Genomic DNA, 15378 nt, shown 5'->3' with positions numbered 1-15378 from the left:
GACACCCCATAGGCAGAGGTAGCCTACAAGTTTGGGCCATGGCAAGTGGAGAGCAGGCTGGGTTTTATCCCCACTGATGCATTTGGCTAGACACAAAAGCACACATCTGGATGAACATCTGCAAATCTGAAAAACACTCATTTGGTCCGTCCTCACCACAGCTTTATGAGAGGACATGGCAGATGTCCTTATTTTACAGATGTGGAAGTGACAAAGAGCAGTAAGACTGATGCATGAAGGTGTCGCAGCTAATAAGCAATGGAGTCAGGACGGATTTCTAGGCCAATTGTTCTTCACATGGTTCTGATTTCTTTTTGGGAGGGAGGACAGGAAGGAACTCTCTATGTTACTGTGTATATTGTTATGGGTCATCTCAAATGTTTTGTAGAATAAGGCAGGGGATAAATACATGGTCCCATATTCTTAATATTGAGCTTTTGTGAAGGTCCTTGGTTCTAAGCCCATTTGAAAACTATTCTTTACGCACAGACTCAGAAGTAAACATTCATCTTTTGGATGTTTATCTATGCAAAAATATCAGGAGAATAGAGAACGTTACATGTCAACAGAGCATCCTGGCTCTCCCACAGCTTATTGACTTAAGGATATAAATCTTTCCTTGTCTTGAAAAAATGAAAGAGAAAGACACACACATACTGTTTATGTCCAGCTTACCTAGAAGTGTCTGCTTATTTTGGGAGGAGTCAGGCTCTGCAGAACATCTGCAAGATCGAAGAACAATCACTCCTCCAAGCACACCATCTTCACTGGCCAGGAAAGGTGAACCTAGGCAGAAATGACTAGTGATCACTTCTCAGTCAATTTTACTATTTTCATTTGATTACTACAACAAAAATGTGCTATGAATAAGATCTTGAACTATGCCCATTTCCTGACAATCACCATTGTTCCTGCCTTGTATAGGCTTGATAGCAAAGGCAGGCTGATGCCTGAACAGGGGTCATTTGGCAAAGACGGTGCCAGATGCTGCCAAGAAGACTTGAGTGGGGGTGGAGTGTGCATTACTGTATTCAGAATGGAACTGGAAACACTACCAGATTAAAGGACCAAACACAAATACAGAAAAAAAAAGCTCAGCAACTCCCTTTGATCAGCTCTTAGGGATCACTTCCCAGGCTCTCCCTGCTGTCAGGGGCATGCCACCAAAAGCTTTGATTTAGTACCTTAAATTCAATTTTAAACAATAAGCCACAAATTTTATTACAAACATGTTAAAACACTCCCGAAGGTTTACACAAATAAGGGTGAAACTACATTTCTATTAGAGTCCAGTGGTTGGAAATGACTGGCCTCTGGGATCTCACACACTAAGCCGCCGTGAGCATTTCAAGAACACGACATTTTAGGACCCCTCTTGCCTCCTCCCCAAGGACATCTTCCTCAAACATCTGGCATAGCAAGTGAGCACGTGAACCCAAGTGCTAGCAAAGAAATTAGGAAAAATAAAAGCCAACCAAACTGGATTTGGGGGAGCTCTGGTTAAACTTAGTAGATGAAACACATGCGTTTATCTCCACTCTTTCCTCAAATCCCAGCAAGCTGAGAGGAAAGGAAGATAAAAGGGAAGGCCCAATAAGGACAGAGAAAAAGACATACAGCGGGGGGGGGGGGGGGGGGGGGGGGGGAGAGGGTGAAATGACCTGAAAGAAAATGGGCAAAGGAGACCTATGAAAGCTGAAACGTAAGCTTCCAAGGAGTTGGGTGGGTGGGTGAGTGGATGGAGGAGAGGTTGGTTGGAGTGAGGGGACTCCTATAGGAAATCACACAGTTTTGTCATAAAACCCAAAGAGCAACAGAAGTTGGAGGCTTCAAGTTCTTCTGAAGGCAGGAGTATGGGATGGGGTTGTAATGAAGATGGTTGGCTGTATCCAAAAGAATCCTGGGTTCCTTATAGCTGGTCCAAGTTCAAATGTCTCTACCTCTTCCCTCTGCAATGACTCAGCACTCCAAACCATGGCAAATCCTGCCTTTGCCCCTCGCTTCCTCTGAAAAGCCTCTCAGTGCACCCGGTACTGCCCACACTGCAGCAGGCTCCAGTCTGGCCTCTCTGCCCCACTCATTCAAATCTCTAAATTTATTAATTCAATAAATATGTACTATGTGCTAAAACTTTTCTAGGTATTGACGATACAGCAGTGAACCAAACAAAATCCCTGCTCACATCTAGTTGAGCAGGTTGGGGGACAATAAACTCAAGTCAATAAAGAAACCCATTTAGACAGTAGTAAGTGTGCTATGAAGAAGATGATTCCCAGTAAATGACAGAGGGTGTGACTGGGGCAGGGACTACTGTACATCAAGGGGCAGGGAAGGCATCTTTTGGTAAGGAGCTAATAATCATGTGAAGGTCTAGGGAAAGAGCATTCTAGGCAGATCAAGCAAACAAATGCACAGACTCTGAGGTGGGAAGGAGCTTGGGTTCAGAAAACACAGAGGGGCCAGAGCGGTAAGAGCCAAGTGAGAGAGGGGAAGAGATGGTAAACCATGTGTCAGAGAGTGGCAGGGTCAGGCCATGTAGGGTTACACAAGGAGTTTGGATTTTATTCCAAGTGTGATGAAAAGATGATGCAGGGCTTTAACCAGGACAATGATAGTTTTTACTTGCACTGGACTGGTTGGCAGGGCAAGAGTGAAAGCAGCAAGCCACCAAAGAAGCTGCCATGGCAACCCAACTGAGAGATGACAGGGACTTGGGTGAGGCTAATGGCAGTGGAGCAGAGTGGTCAGCCCACAATTTATTCCGTAAGTAGAACCAACGGGGCTGTTTATGTGAGGGGCATGGGAAACAGAGATATCAAAGTTTACTCGAGTAAGAAATATGTGCCCAAGCTATGATCAAACCATTCAAAAACCATCAATGGCTCCCAACTGCCCAAAGAAGGATGTTCAAACTCCTTACCCTGACCTAGCCCTTCTCTCCCTTCCCAACCTTCTCTATTTATTTTTACACATGATATGCTCTAGCCAAATTGGACTCCTTGTATCTCATTTCCCCAAGGTCTATGGTTATGAACTGTCCTTCCAGGCTCCCGTTCCTCCCATTAACTGAATCTGTTCTTCAGCTCACTGCCTTTATACAGACCCAAGGTCTGTGGGGTGAGGATATCTGATTCACCTTTCAAACCCTCTTAGTGACTAACAAAGTGCTTTCACTCATACACCACCTTCCCCATCCCCAAGCTCCTCAAAACAAACACACTCACACACTCCTGACTTGTGTGGCGTGTGGCATGAGGACGATACGACAGTATGTGAGTGCTCTGAAGGGGGTGGGGTCCCAAGTCACCAGGGAAGCTTAATATCAGGGTTCCTCATCCTTGGTATCAATTCATTCGATAATTTAATGAAACAAGAATTAGAGATAGCTAAAGATTCCAAATTTTTCATGGGAAGTACTCAGATTTCATATTATCACTGTGATGTTAAAAAAAAAATACTGACTCAGACAGAAGACTTTTTTTGTTTGTTTGTTTGTTTTAGTTCCAGGGTCAGAATTGTGTTCTTAAGCAAGATATATTTAAAAACAACCCATGCTTCAGCTTCTTTAATTAAAAGATATCTTTCTGGGTTGTTATGAGGATTGATTTTATGTACGTGAACTTTGTAACCTCTAATGTACTAAACATTTGGTGATAGCAATACTGATGGTAGGAAGACACTTTATAGCATTTTGCTGGTTCTCAAAGATTATCATGTTGAACAAAATCTATTAAGTACCTACCTGGATAACCTTCTACAACAGCTGGAACCAGTGCTCAGCTGACATTCAGCAATTAGGAGGGGTGGTGATAGGGTATCAATTTCCCAGTTAAAATGTTAAATAGTCCTATATAATAAAAGCCTAATATGCAAATTGATGGAAGGGCAAATGACAGGTCACTATGATGCGCACTGACCACCAGGGGGCAGACGCAGATGCCCCCTGGTGGTCAGTGAGCTCCCACAGGGGGAGCACTACTCAGCCAGAAGCCAGGCTCACAGCAGGCTAAGGAGCAGCGAGCAGGTGGGCAGTAAGGAGCAAGGTCCTGGACTATGAGAGGGCACAGGCCAGGCTGAGGGACCCCGCCCTCCCAGTGCACAGATTTTGTGCACCGGGCCTCTAGTATCTGTATACAAGGAAACGCTATTTCTTATTGTTCCCAGTAAGAAAAGAAAAATTAACATGGAGTGACATGTTGGGACCATGGTAGATGCTTTCTGTATCCATACAGAAAACTGGTGTCTTCCCTGGCTGGTGTTTCTCAGTGGACAGAGCATCAGCCTGCCCACCAAAGGTTCATGGGTTCAATTTCCAGACAAGAGCAGGTAACTGGGTTGCAGGTTCAATCCTGGCCTCAATCGGGGTGCATACAGGAGGCAATTAATTGATGTCTCTCACATTGATGTTTCCCTCTCTCTCTCTTTCTCTCTCTCCCTTCCACTCTCTCTAAAAATCAATGGAAAAATATTAATATATGTGCAAGGAGTTGCTTAAAATAAGTGAAGAAGATTAAAGAAATAATAATAATTAAGCCTCCTTCACCCTAATAAAATGTCTCAAATAGATTATTTAAATGCCCCAGTCTATAACTGCTCTGGATTGAAATTACAATTACAGATGGTAAGAAACACATTCACTGTGATCAAATGTGTATAATCTGGTTATTCATTTAGATTGTAAACTCAGACTATAAACAAATGAGACAACTATTTATTGAATTTTGTGCCATAATCTTTAAGTATGAAGAATTTGAAGAAATGAAAAGGAGAATCACGCTAAGTATTAAAATAAACAAGTCAATGGAAATATTAATCGATATTCTTTTGATTGCTAGTGCGAGAATTGCAATTAGAAGGATTTTAAGTAAAAAGAATGATTGCTGGCTCATAAAATCCAAGAGAAAACAATCCAAACTTCTGGAAGGGTAAGGATGTGATGAGTTTCAAGAACAGCCAAAAATAGCTTCCTCTACTGGGGATGGCAATGCCCATCACAGCCCAGAGCTGTATACCTGACATTAATCCACCGGAGAGACTTCCTCTCTTTATCAGATTTACCATTCTTGGGGCCATCAATCAGACTCAAAAGGATAGGGAACCGGACTGGCCTGGTTTTGGTCAGGAATCAAGCCTAGAACAATCAATTGTGACCAAGAGGCCGTGGGGTGGGGTCACAGACAAACAGACAAATTCCCAGATAGACACAAAACACAAATGGAGACAACACTGGGGTATGGAGCCAGGCACCCAGGATCCTACTTGAACTTAGACAATCCACTTCACCTCTCTGAGCCTTGCATTAGTCTCTCATTTGAAAAATTAGGAGACTGGATTAATAGTCCTTGGTGTTTCCACCAGTTCTAACAGGCATAGTCCTAGGGGTACTGCCAGCTTTAGAGACTCAATGCCTACCCATAAGCAGCAACCAGCCATTACCTGATGCCAGCAAGCACCTTTTGCAAAACCTGATACAACGCTTCCTCTTCAACATGTGAGAACTTATCAAGAGAGTGATTCTGTAGTTGGACAGCAGCTGCTAGTGTTCCATCTTCCAATCACATTGAACAAAGAACCTCTGTCTTTTAAACACATTTCTGGGGATTTCTTTCTTCTTTTTAATGTCTATATGCCAAATCACTTGAATGCCATTTTCTCTTGGAGGAATTACACATACTTTGGGGAAAATAAATATACTGATACACACAGAGACAGATGGTTGGGTGGTCAGGTGAGCAAGAAAATGAACAATTGGGGAATAATGAATGTTTTCTAATGAAAACACATACCTCTAACTCCAAAAGAATGATAAAGATTACAAATATTCTTTAAACACAGAAGCAGGGTAACAGTTTATACTTCCTGAAAGACCAAGGACCTCTCCTCTAAAAATGCCTTTGTTAGTTTACATGTCTTTTATAGACATGAAGTATGAGCACAATGATGTGAAGACCACATAACACAATGAGAGGAGCCCATCACTAAGTTCAAAGCACTGGCTCCTTCATAAAGTGCCACTATATTCAGCCCTGGAAGAAAAATCTACAGATTGCTGCCATTATCCTATTAGACTTGTATAAACTTACCTGCATTCTATCATTTCCTGCCCTCACAAAAATCCCAATGGAATGATTATTACTAGATTCATTTGGTAGGTGAGAAACCAAAGGAAGGGAAGAAAGAAGCTGAGGCACAGGGAGGTGAATGACAGGCCTATAGAAACATGCAGAGGAAGGGGGAGGGGGAGCAGAAAACAAAACCACTGCCCCAGATCCTCTCACTACAAACCCTGAGATCTACACCTGTTCCTCAAAACCCATCTCTACACAGTACCACAGTATGTGCAGTTTGCTGGTAATAAGCAGTGTGTTAAACACTATAATTTAACCCTTTAAAGAGGAGAGTTGAGTGAAGCCAATGACCCTTTTGAAATCCCTTATCTACCAAAATGTGAAAGACAGGAAAAGTTAACTCGTTTCAGGACATAGAATTCCATTCCATTCCATCAAACTATAATCAGAACCTTAACATACTCAGTCAATAAGTCGTGGTCACACCTTTGCAAATATGTTTCCCAGTTTGTCATATATCTTTTAATTTTTTCTATGAGTTTTTTTTTTTTTTTTTTGTAATAGATAAGCTTTTAATGCTTATGTGTCAAATTTATCATTCTTTTTTCCTTAGAGTTTCTGTATTGGACGTTTTACTGAAAGGCCTTCCGTAATCCAAAATTACAAAATAAGATGTCCATGTTTTCTGTTAGTACTTTTATAATCTCAGTTTTTACATTTAAAACTTTAGTCCATCAGGAACTACTTCTGGTGTAAGGACTACAGGGGAGGGCCTGCTCTACTACTTTTTTCCTAAATGGTCAGCAAATTGCCTAACATAAATCTGTTGGCAAATTCATCTCTTACCCACTGATGTGAAATTCATTTTTATTACATATTACATTCCCACATGTATTTGCATTTATACCTACATTATCCTGTTCCACTGATGAAACTATTCCCACAGATACTGAATGGCTTTAATTATGATAGCTTGACATTATATTCTATCTAATCGGGCCAGTTTTCTCTCATTATTCATTTTTTTTTTCACAATATTCTTTGTTACTTTCATATGATTTTTCCATATTATTTTAAAAATAGGCTTGCTTAGTACTCCTGCCTCCCTCTCACTGGAATTTTCATATGAACATAATTTAATAAGATTGTATTTTGCCCTAACCGGTTTGGCTCAGTGGATAGAGCGTCAGCCTGCGGACTGAAAGGTCCCAGGTTCGATTCCGGTCAAGGGCATGTACCTTGGTTGCGGGCACGTCCCCAGTAGGAAGTGTGCAGGAGGCAGCTGATCCATGTTTCTCTCCCATCAATGTTTCTAACTCTCTATTCCTCTCCCTTCCTCTCTGTAGAAAATCAATAAAATGTATTTAAAAATAAATAAATAAATAAATAAATAAATAAATAAAATTGTATTTTGCATAAGAGTCAAGCTATCCTGGTCAGTTTTACCCAGGAAAAACTAAGGATGGAGTCAATTACATTCTTGACACCTCCAAATGCTGGAACCATGTGGATTTTTAGGCAAGGAAATGTGATACGGTACCCCTAAAATATAATTTGCAAGCACAGCTCTACATAGTTTAAAAGAATCAAGTATGTATCTTTATAGAATGTCTTATGGGAGCCCAATTCCTCGCAGGGCGGAGCGATTCCACCTTTGGCTGTGGTTTATGTTGCTGGGGCACTGTCGGCCCCAAATCTGGTTTACTGCACAACTGTGTTTGCGTTCCACATCCTGCATGACAGCAACTTTGCAGAGTTCCCTCTCACACTCCGGGACCCCTCGGGGGATGTCAGAGAGCCAGTTTCGGCCTGATCCCCACAGTCCAGGCCGAGGGACCCCACCTGCCGGAGGGACCCTGCTCACTCTGCAGAAGCCGGACTGCGGAAGGTTGGCTCCAGGGTGTGTCCAGCCCATCTCGCCCAGTCCTGCCCTGCCAGCCACCTTCTAATTAATTTCCTTTCAATGTGCACAAATCAGTGCACTGGGTCACTATCTTAAGATATATATAAAAAGCCAGGGGCCGTCACGACCGAAACAACCAGACAAACGACCGAACAGCAGGCTACATGGGGCGACAAGGCCGGCAGGGGGATTAGTGAGGGACGACCAAACGACTGAACAGCAGGCTGCATGGGGCAACCAGGCTGGCAGAGGGGCAGTTGAGGGCAACCAGGTTGGCAGGGGGGCAGTAAGGGGCTACCAGGCCAGCGGGGGGTGGGGGGAGGGGCAGTAAGGGGCGACCAGGCCAGTGTGGGGGGGCAGTTGAGGGCAACCAGGCCAGCAGGGGGGGCAGTTGGTGGCAACCAGGCCGGCAGGGGGGGCAGTTAAGGGCAATCAGGCCAGCAGGGAGAGGCGGTTAGGGGCGATCAGGCAGGCAGGCAAGTGAGCTGTTAGGAGCCAGCAGTCCCAGATTGTGAGAGAGATGCCCAACTGTCCCCCTTTTTCGGCCTGGTCACCCCTCACTGCCCCTCACTGCCCCCCCAGTCAGACATCCCCCAAGGGGTCCCAGATTGGAGAGGGTGCAGGCTGGGCTGAGGGGTCCCCCCACCCCGGTGCCTGAATTTCATGCACCAGGCCTCTAGTTTCTTTTATAATAAACCAGTAATCTAGTAAAAGGAAACTGTGTTTCCTGAGTTCTGTGAGTTGCTCTAGCAAATTGATCTCAAGAAGAGGGACACAAGAACCTCCAATTTAAAGCTGTAGGTCAGAAGAACAGGTGCCAATCTGGTTTTGTGATTGGCATCTGAAGTGGATATAGTCTTGCGGAACTAAGCCCTTACCCTGTGGGATATGATGGGATCCCCAGGTAAACAGTGTCAGAATTGAGTTAGACTGTAGCACATCCAACTTGTATCTGGTGTGGGGAAACCCTCACATGTCTGGTGACCAGGAGCATCAAAACTGAAGTACTGAAAGTGGAGGAGACATACAGGAGTGTGGTTTTCCTTAGCACACAGTGGATGCTTCAGTATTTCTTACATTTGTTATTTTACTGAGTCAATAAATAGATTATTATGTAGTAATATTATCTACCAGTGCTTGAAATTACAACTCTAGATCTATAAACATTGCCCTGCTTACAATGTGAACTTTAAGTGAAACTGTTTTATATTCAGATATAGTGAGCTAGCATATCCTGAACCCATCACAGGGAAACACCCACTAATGCAGGAGCGCTAGACTGCAATTAGACATTGCATCAAGGCAATTATATGTGGAGTGTTGTATCTCACTTGAATGTACTTCTGATACAGAGTAATTAGCTATATTAATAATAGGAAAGGAATAAATGCAAGGCCAGACATTATAGGTATGTTCCCTGCAAAACACTGAGTACAAAGGGAAGATAGCCACATGCTATCTTGGGAAGGTGCTTCCTGTCAGTCACACCTGGGAACCAAGGTCATTGGCCAAAATGGGCATGGCCATTGCAAGTTCCACTCATGCTTGGCTTCCTGGCATTCTCCCATGTAGCCCACTGCCATGCGGACACCCCACACACACACTCGACTAATGGACTGTAGCTAGCCTGATGCTGTGCTGAACCCTGCTCCAACATGGAAAGGAAACTCTGGACACTGACTCTGATTTTAGCTTTACTACATTTCTTCTATTACTGCACTAAGGGAAATGGTTGGAAACTCAGGGGTATAATTCCATAAAAATAAACTTTCTACCATATCTCATCCTCCAGAAATGCTTCTTTCAACAGTACCCCAAAAACCCTACTCCAACATACAACAGGGAAAGACATAGCATGTTTTTCTCTGACAACAATTCTCTATTTTGTATTTTATTTTTAATGTAGTCATTGAACTTATTGAAATACCTGCTCTGTACTCAGCATTCTCCCAAGCAGTACAGTACGCAAAGTAAAAAAAATTTCTGAAAAACTTATAGCCTTGTTGGCAAGACACAATTTACTTACATAACAGTGTATAATAATATATTTAGTTAATACATATACAAATACTTATACTATGCACACACTGTGAATACGTGCATGTGCCCACTAGAATGTATGGACAGTTTCAATGTCTTGCTCACCAACTGCCATGTAGAACAGTGTCTGACGCAAACAGGTGATCAATAAATATTTGTTGCTGAATTAATAGATAGCCCAATAGTGGGCCTGTGTTAAGTGTTTTAGGACTTAATAAGGGCAAAGTCACTTTATTTGACACAGGCTTCCAGGTGGAGCAAAGGGAAAGTCTGCCCTTAGACAGTAAGTTGAACTGGGGTCTATGTCACGGCACCAAGCAAGCATTAGAATGAGCAGTCACTGCTCTTGACAATTTGCCAAGGTGAACCTTGAGAAAGGTCATAAAGAAAAGTGCAGAGAGCTCGAATAAATGACCTGGGCCTGGAGAAGGGCTAAAGGCTGCTTGGCCATTCATGTGGAGAGCCATGCCATTCTGGCATAGGCATCACTGGAAAAAGAGGCGACTGGGTTTTGGCATAGAGGGCAGTTTGTCATCACAAGAAGATAAGAATTAGTGAGAGGAGCCAAGAAGGAAAAGGACAGCGGAGTCTGGAGACCCAAGGAACAACAGTGTAAGAAATGTCTACGACTATGCAGTGGGAGAAACAACACAAGAAACAGATCAAAATGACTAAATCGAAAACATCACAGGGAATGGCAAGGAACCCCGATCCAGAACTGGTCGACTTGCGGAAATGGTAACAGCAGAGGAAGGAACAGACTGGGGGCATCTTGTGGCAAAAGAGAAGGATGAGATGACAGCTTTGAAAGATGGCAACTGGTGCTGCAGAAAGTCAAAAAGGTGGTATCATTTCCAAGATCTTCTGCTTAGCAAGCTGATGACGATGGTCATAACAACTGGGGACTTAACTTGCTAATAAAGCTCCAACAATATTTTTAATTGTCTCAAAACATCAAGCAAGCACCGCTAGACCCAAAGCTCCCAGAGTGAGCTCTTGACTTCCTTCTGGGAGTGGCACGCCTAAGTTGGGTTAAGGAAAATAAAGAAGCCTATATACTGAAAGGGGAGGGAGGGACAACAAAAAAGCGACCCATCCATTGTAACAGTGTATGTATATCACTGTTACTTTTCCTTCATTTATTCTATAACTATTTGAGTGTCTATTAATGGCATACTTAATGCTATTCTGGGATTGCAATGGTAACAAGACATGAGAGGTCCTAGCTCTCAGAGAGGTTACCTTCTGATGGGAGAGATGGCCAAAGGAGCAAATGCACAAATGTTACTTATAATTGTGACAGCCTCACAGAGGAAACCAACGAGGGACTGAGATGAAGATGAATGGGGGCTGGCAGAACTCACTGCTGACAGGCCTTTCTGAGAAGGTAGCATTTTTATTGTGATTAAAAGATAAGGAAAAAAGAACCAGATGAAGATTGAAAACAGGAACGTTCCAGGAGGAGGAAACAGGACATGTCAATGTCCTGAGGTGTGACAGAACCTGGGAATTTAGAAAATCAAGAAGATGACCAAGGAGGCCAGCATGCCGAGCAAGGGAGGAGAGTGACAGGGATTACAGAGACCATGAGGTAATGTCTGTATTTTATCCTCTTTATAGTGGAGGACCATCAAAGGCATAGAAAAGGAATTAGAACAGCTGCTATGTCAACAGTAGATGGGACTGGGAATAGCTGTCAAGAGAAGAGGGAGGTAGACTGCTGAGGAGGCTTCTGTGGTAGTCCAGGTGAGATTTCCTCAGTGAGTCGGAGAGATACTCCCATGTGCCCTGTGGCTTCCCTTTCCCTGGGCCCAGTGAGATGACCCAGCATGGCTGAACAAACCAGACCCATCCCATCATACTGAGTCCGTAGGGCAGCAAATGCTGATTAAGAGTAGACGTGGGACCAGAAGAAATTCCACTGGGGACTGAAGGCAGGTGCTCTACCAAGAAGAGCATTTGGATCACTGCTCTCCGTGTACCACGCTGGAAAGTGTGCAAGGGGTCACTGACCTCAACCTGTCATTTTAATCAAGTTATTACATGTCCTGCCATCATCATGTAAGATCAGCTGCAGTGCCTCCAGCACAGTCATCCTGGGCACAGATAGATCTACTGTTGCCTGTGAAATTCTATCCCTAGTTGAAGGCTCCAACTTCCTTCCCTTCATCAGTTCATCACAGGCCTTGTTTTCATCTCTGCAATTCCCGCCCTGTCCTCATTCAGTAGAGCTCTAATTTGTTAACCTTAGGTGCTGAGCAGGATCTATATTTCAGCTTGTCATTCTTTACTAAATAAAGCCCTGAACTTTTTTTCACCTTCATTGTGCAATTTTAGCTGCCTTGTTTAATTGTGGATTTTTACAGTCTACATGCTTAGAAGCCTTGGGCTGTGGGTAATCATTGACTATGTCTAATAAATAAACAACAACAAAAAAAAAAGATCTGCAGAGGTAAACCATAAATATCTTAAAAACTACCTGATAGGCAAAAATGAAAGTTATGACTTTTTAAAAATTTTAAACATTATTGGAGAGAGATCTGGTCATTACAGAACAACCAGAAAGAAAGCAACAGTAACCAAATAATTTAATTTCATTTCTTCATTTGTGTTTGTTAAAGTATCTCTACTAGAATTACTATGATATCAATGGCATTGAAAGACCAAATTAATGCGTCAGTTACCTTTAATTTATAGAATAATAAGCAGTAGACCCCACCAAACTCAAGCAACTCTAAGGAAAAAATAATATCTGGGATAAAGCTAAAATATCACTCTTAAAAACTCTGGGCCCAGCTGGAGTAGCCCAATTGGTTGAGTGGTATCCTGAAAAACCAAAAGGTTCAATTCCCAGTCAGGACATATATTCTCTCTCTCCCCATTCCTCTTTCTAAGCATGTCCTTGGGGGTATGAATAAGAAGAAGAGAAAGGAAGGAAAGAAAGAAAGAAAGAAAGAAAGAAAGAAAGAAAGAAAGAAAGAAAGAAAGAAAGAAAGAAAGAAAGAAAGAGAGAGAGAGAGAGAGAGAGAGAGAGAGAGAGAGAGAGAGAGAGGGAGGGAGGGAGGGAGGGAGGGAGGGAGGGAGGGAGGGAGGGAGGAGAAAGAGAAGGAGGAGGAGTAGGAGAGGGAGGGAGGGAGGGAAGGAATGAGAAGGAGGGAAGAAAGGGGAAAAATAAATAAAAATTCTGGGAATTCTACAGGTTTGCAAGTTTATTCAGATACACAGATACATACACAGAATTTCATCAAGAGAGTTTTTATGTTAATAAGCTGAGATAAACATTGAAATGTCACTCTGAGAATCTGAGGAATTCCATATAAGCAAGGTCTATTTTGGACCTGTCTCCCAAAAAGGGATAATTACTAAAGAGCAAAAAGGTCCTCCACCCACAAAATTGTCAGAAACATAGAAATCAAGTGAAGCACTACTGTGAGACTCATAAAAAGGTCTTAATTTGAAGAGGGGACAGAGGGATGTTTTCATTTGCACGTTTTCAATTATGCATATCCACCAAGAAAGACAACTAAATACAGCCCAGTCAGTGGTGGCACATAAAACCTTAATCTAGTGTGCAACCAAAAAGGTTAACATTAGAAATACCGTTCAATCCGAAACATTTCAAAACAGCGCACATATTTTAGCCATTTTTAATAAGAGCACGATCTATGTAGACAGTTGAGTGAACAATGTTGTTTTGATGGCGCGCACCGTGAAGGAAAAAGGGGAGTGTCAGTAATTCAAATTTTTCATTTCAGACTTAAGTTGATGCATCAACTTCTGGGCTAAAGAAAAGAAGAATCACTCACTTTCTGTACCCATCTGGCTGGGCTCCACCCCAGGACTCCTGAGCCCTGTGGCTGTTTCATGTTCATGTCAATTAATGCCACAGCCCAGAAAAGAAAAAAAAAAAAACACAGCAGATTTGTGGACGTGCAGGTCCATGTGCCAACATACAATGTTAGTGCTTGTGGGTTCAGAGAACCGTGCATTTTTCTTTCCATTTCAATTGTAACAAACAGTTGGCATTTCTATACTCGTTATGGGTACACAGGTTTAAAATTCATGCTAATGTAAATAAGTTCTGTGGAAACAATAAAATATTTATGTCATGTCTGTCTGGGTAGTCTCTTCCTCCCCGGGGCTGCCCACATACCCTTAACCAGATTTGCGTGTTCTATCACAGACTTGTCTGTGTGGCAGTTCATCTACTGGCCCCCAGAGGTCACTCCCTATCACTCCTCAATTTTATGCTCCTGGATCAGTTTCTCTGACATCTGCCCAGACATAATTCCTAGTGATTACAGGTATGAAGATTTACATTTCCAACTCCCTGACCTCTCAATTCATTGACCTCTTCTCGCCCAAGAATCTTGTCCATACTCTATGTCAGCCACTCAGTCCCATTACCACACCCTAGTCCTTGTGTTCACTAATAAATTCCGCTTCCTTCATAGATCTTGCTTGCAAGCATCTCACTAGCAGTGCCTCTAACTTTCCAGTGAGCACCCTCTAGTACCCATTCCCAACAATTCTTCAACCTGTCCTGCATCCCCCTCAAGTCCATACTTTGGTCCTTAAGTGAGTTCAAGTCCATGGCCCATCATTATAATTAACTAGAGGCCTGGTGCACAAAATTTGTGAGGGGGGGGGGTGTCCCTCAGCCTGGCCTGCGCCCTCTCCAATCTGGGACCTCTCGGGGGATGTCCGACTGCCGGTTTAGGCCCAATCCTGCAGTCGGACATCCCTCTCACAATCCAGGACCACTGGCTCCTAACTGCTCACCTGCCTGCCTGATCGCCCCTAACAGCCTCTGCCTGCCTGCTGATCGCCTATAACCACCTCTGCCTGCCTGCCTGATCGCCCCTAACTGCCTCTGCCTGCCAGCCTGATTGCCCCCTAACCACTCCCCTGCTGGTCTGATCGCCAACTAACCGCTCCCCTGCCGGCCTGATAGCCCCCTAATTGCCCTCCCCTCGCCAGCCTGATCTCGCCCCTAACTCCTTGCTCCCCCGCCAGCCTGATCACCCCTAACTGCTTGCTTCCCTGCCAGCCTGATCACCCCTAACTGCCTCTGCCTCAGCCCCCACCACCGTGGCTTTGTCTGGAAGGAAGTTGGACGTCCGGAAGATGTCCAGTTGACCCAGTCTAATTAGCATAGTACTCTTCTATTAGTATAGATTCCCTGCAGAAACTATCAATTTTTTTGGCCTGGTCTTGGCCACCTTATTCACCTAGCAAAACTCCAAGCACAATTAAATCCTTCTCCATGCCTGGACCCATAAGCTGAAGTTGGCTGGAGAATGGCACTAACATGGCTAACCACGCTCTTTAAATTTAGCACCACTATCCTCAGTGTCAGTCCTTGAT

At 43.5% G+C, this 15378-nt stretch overlaps 1 protein-coding gene across 6 annotated transcripts in view; it reads right to left on the bottom strand.

Annotated features, from left to right (window-relative positions):
- The window catches only part of TASP1 (taspase 1), a 249769-nt gene that overhangs the window by 53007 nt on the left and 181384 nt on the right, over positions 1–15378 (bottom strand). For 3 of the 6 annotated variants that reach the window (XR_013814158.1, XM_079783747.1, XM_079783746.1), the window contains exon 12: positions 676–786. The exons of the other annotated variants lie outside the window; for them this stretch is intronic. Coding sequence is in view for 2 of the 3 variants with exons in the window: in XM_079783747.1 (XP_079639873.1) it covers positions 676–786 (111 nt within the window). In the remaining variant the exon portion in view is untranslated. The remainder of the gene's footprint in view (positions 1–675; positions 787–15378) is intronic. 6 annotated transcript variants of the gene reach the window in all.

The sequence above is a fragment of the Cnephaeus nilssonii genome, assembly GCF_951640355.1.
Source record: "Cnephaeus nilssonii genome assembly, chromosome: 11".
Taxonomy (NCBI): Eukaryota; Metazoa; Chordata; class Mammalia; order Chiroptera; family Vespertilionidae; genus Cnephaeus; species Cnephaeus nilssonii.
This window is presented reverse-complemented; position numbering and strand designations above follow the sequence as displayed.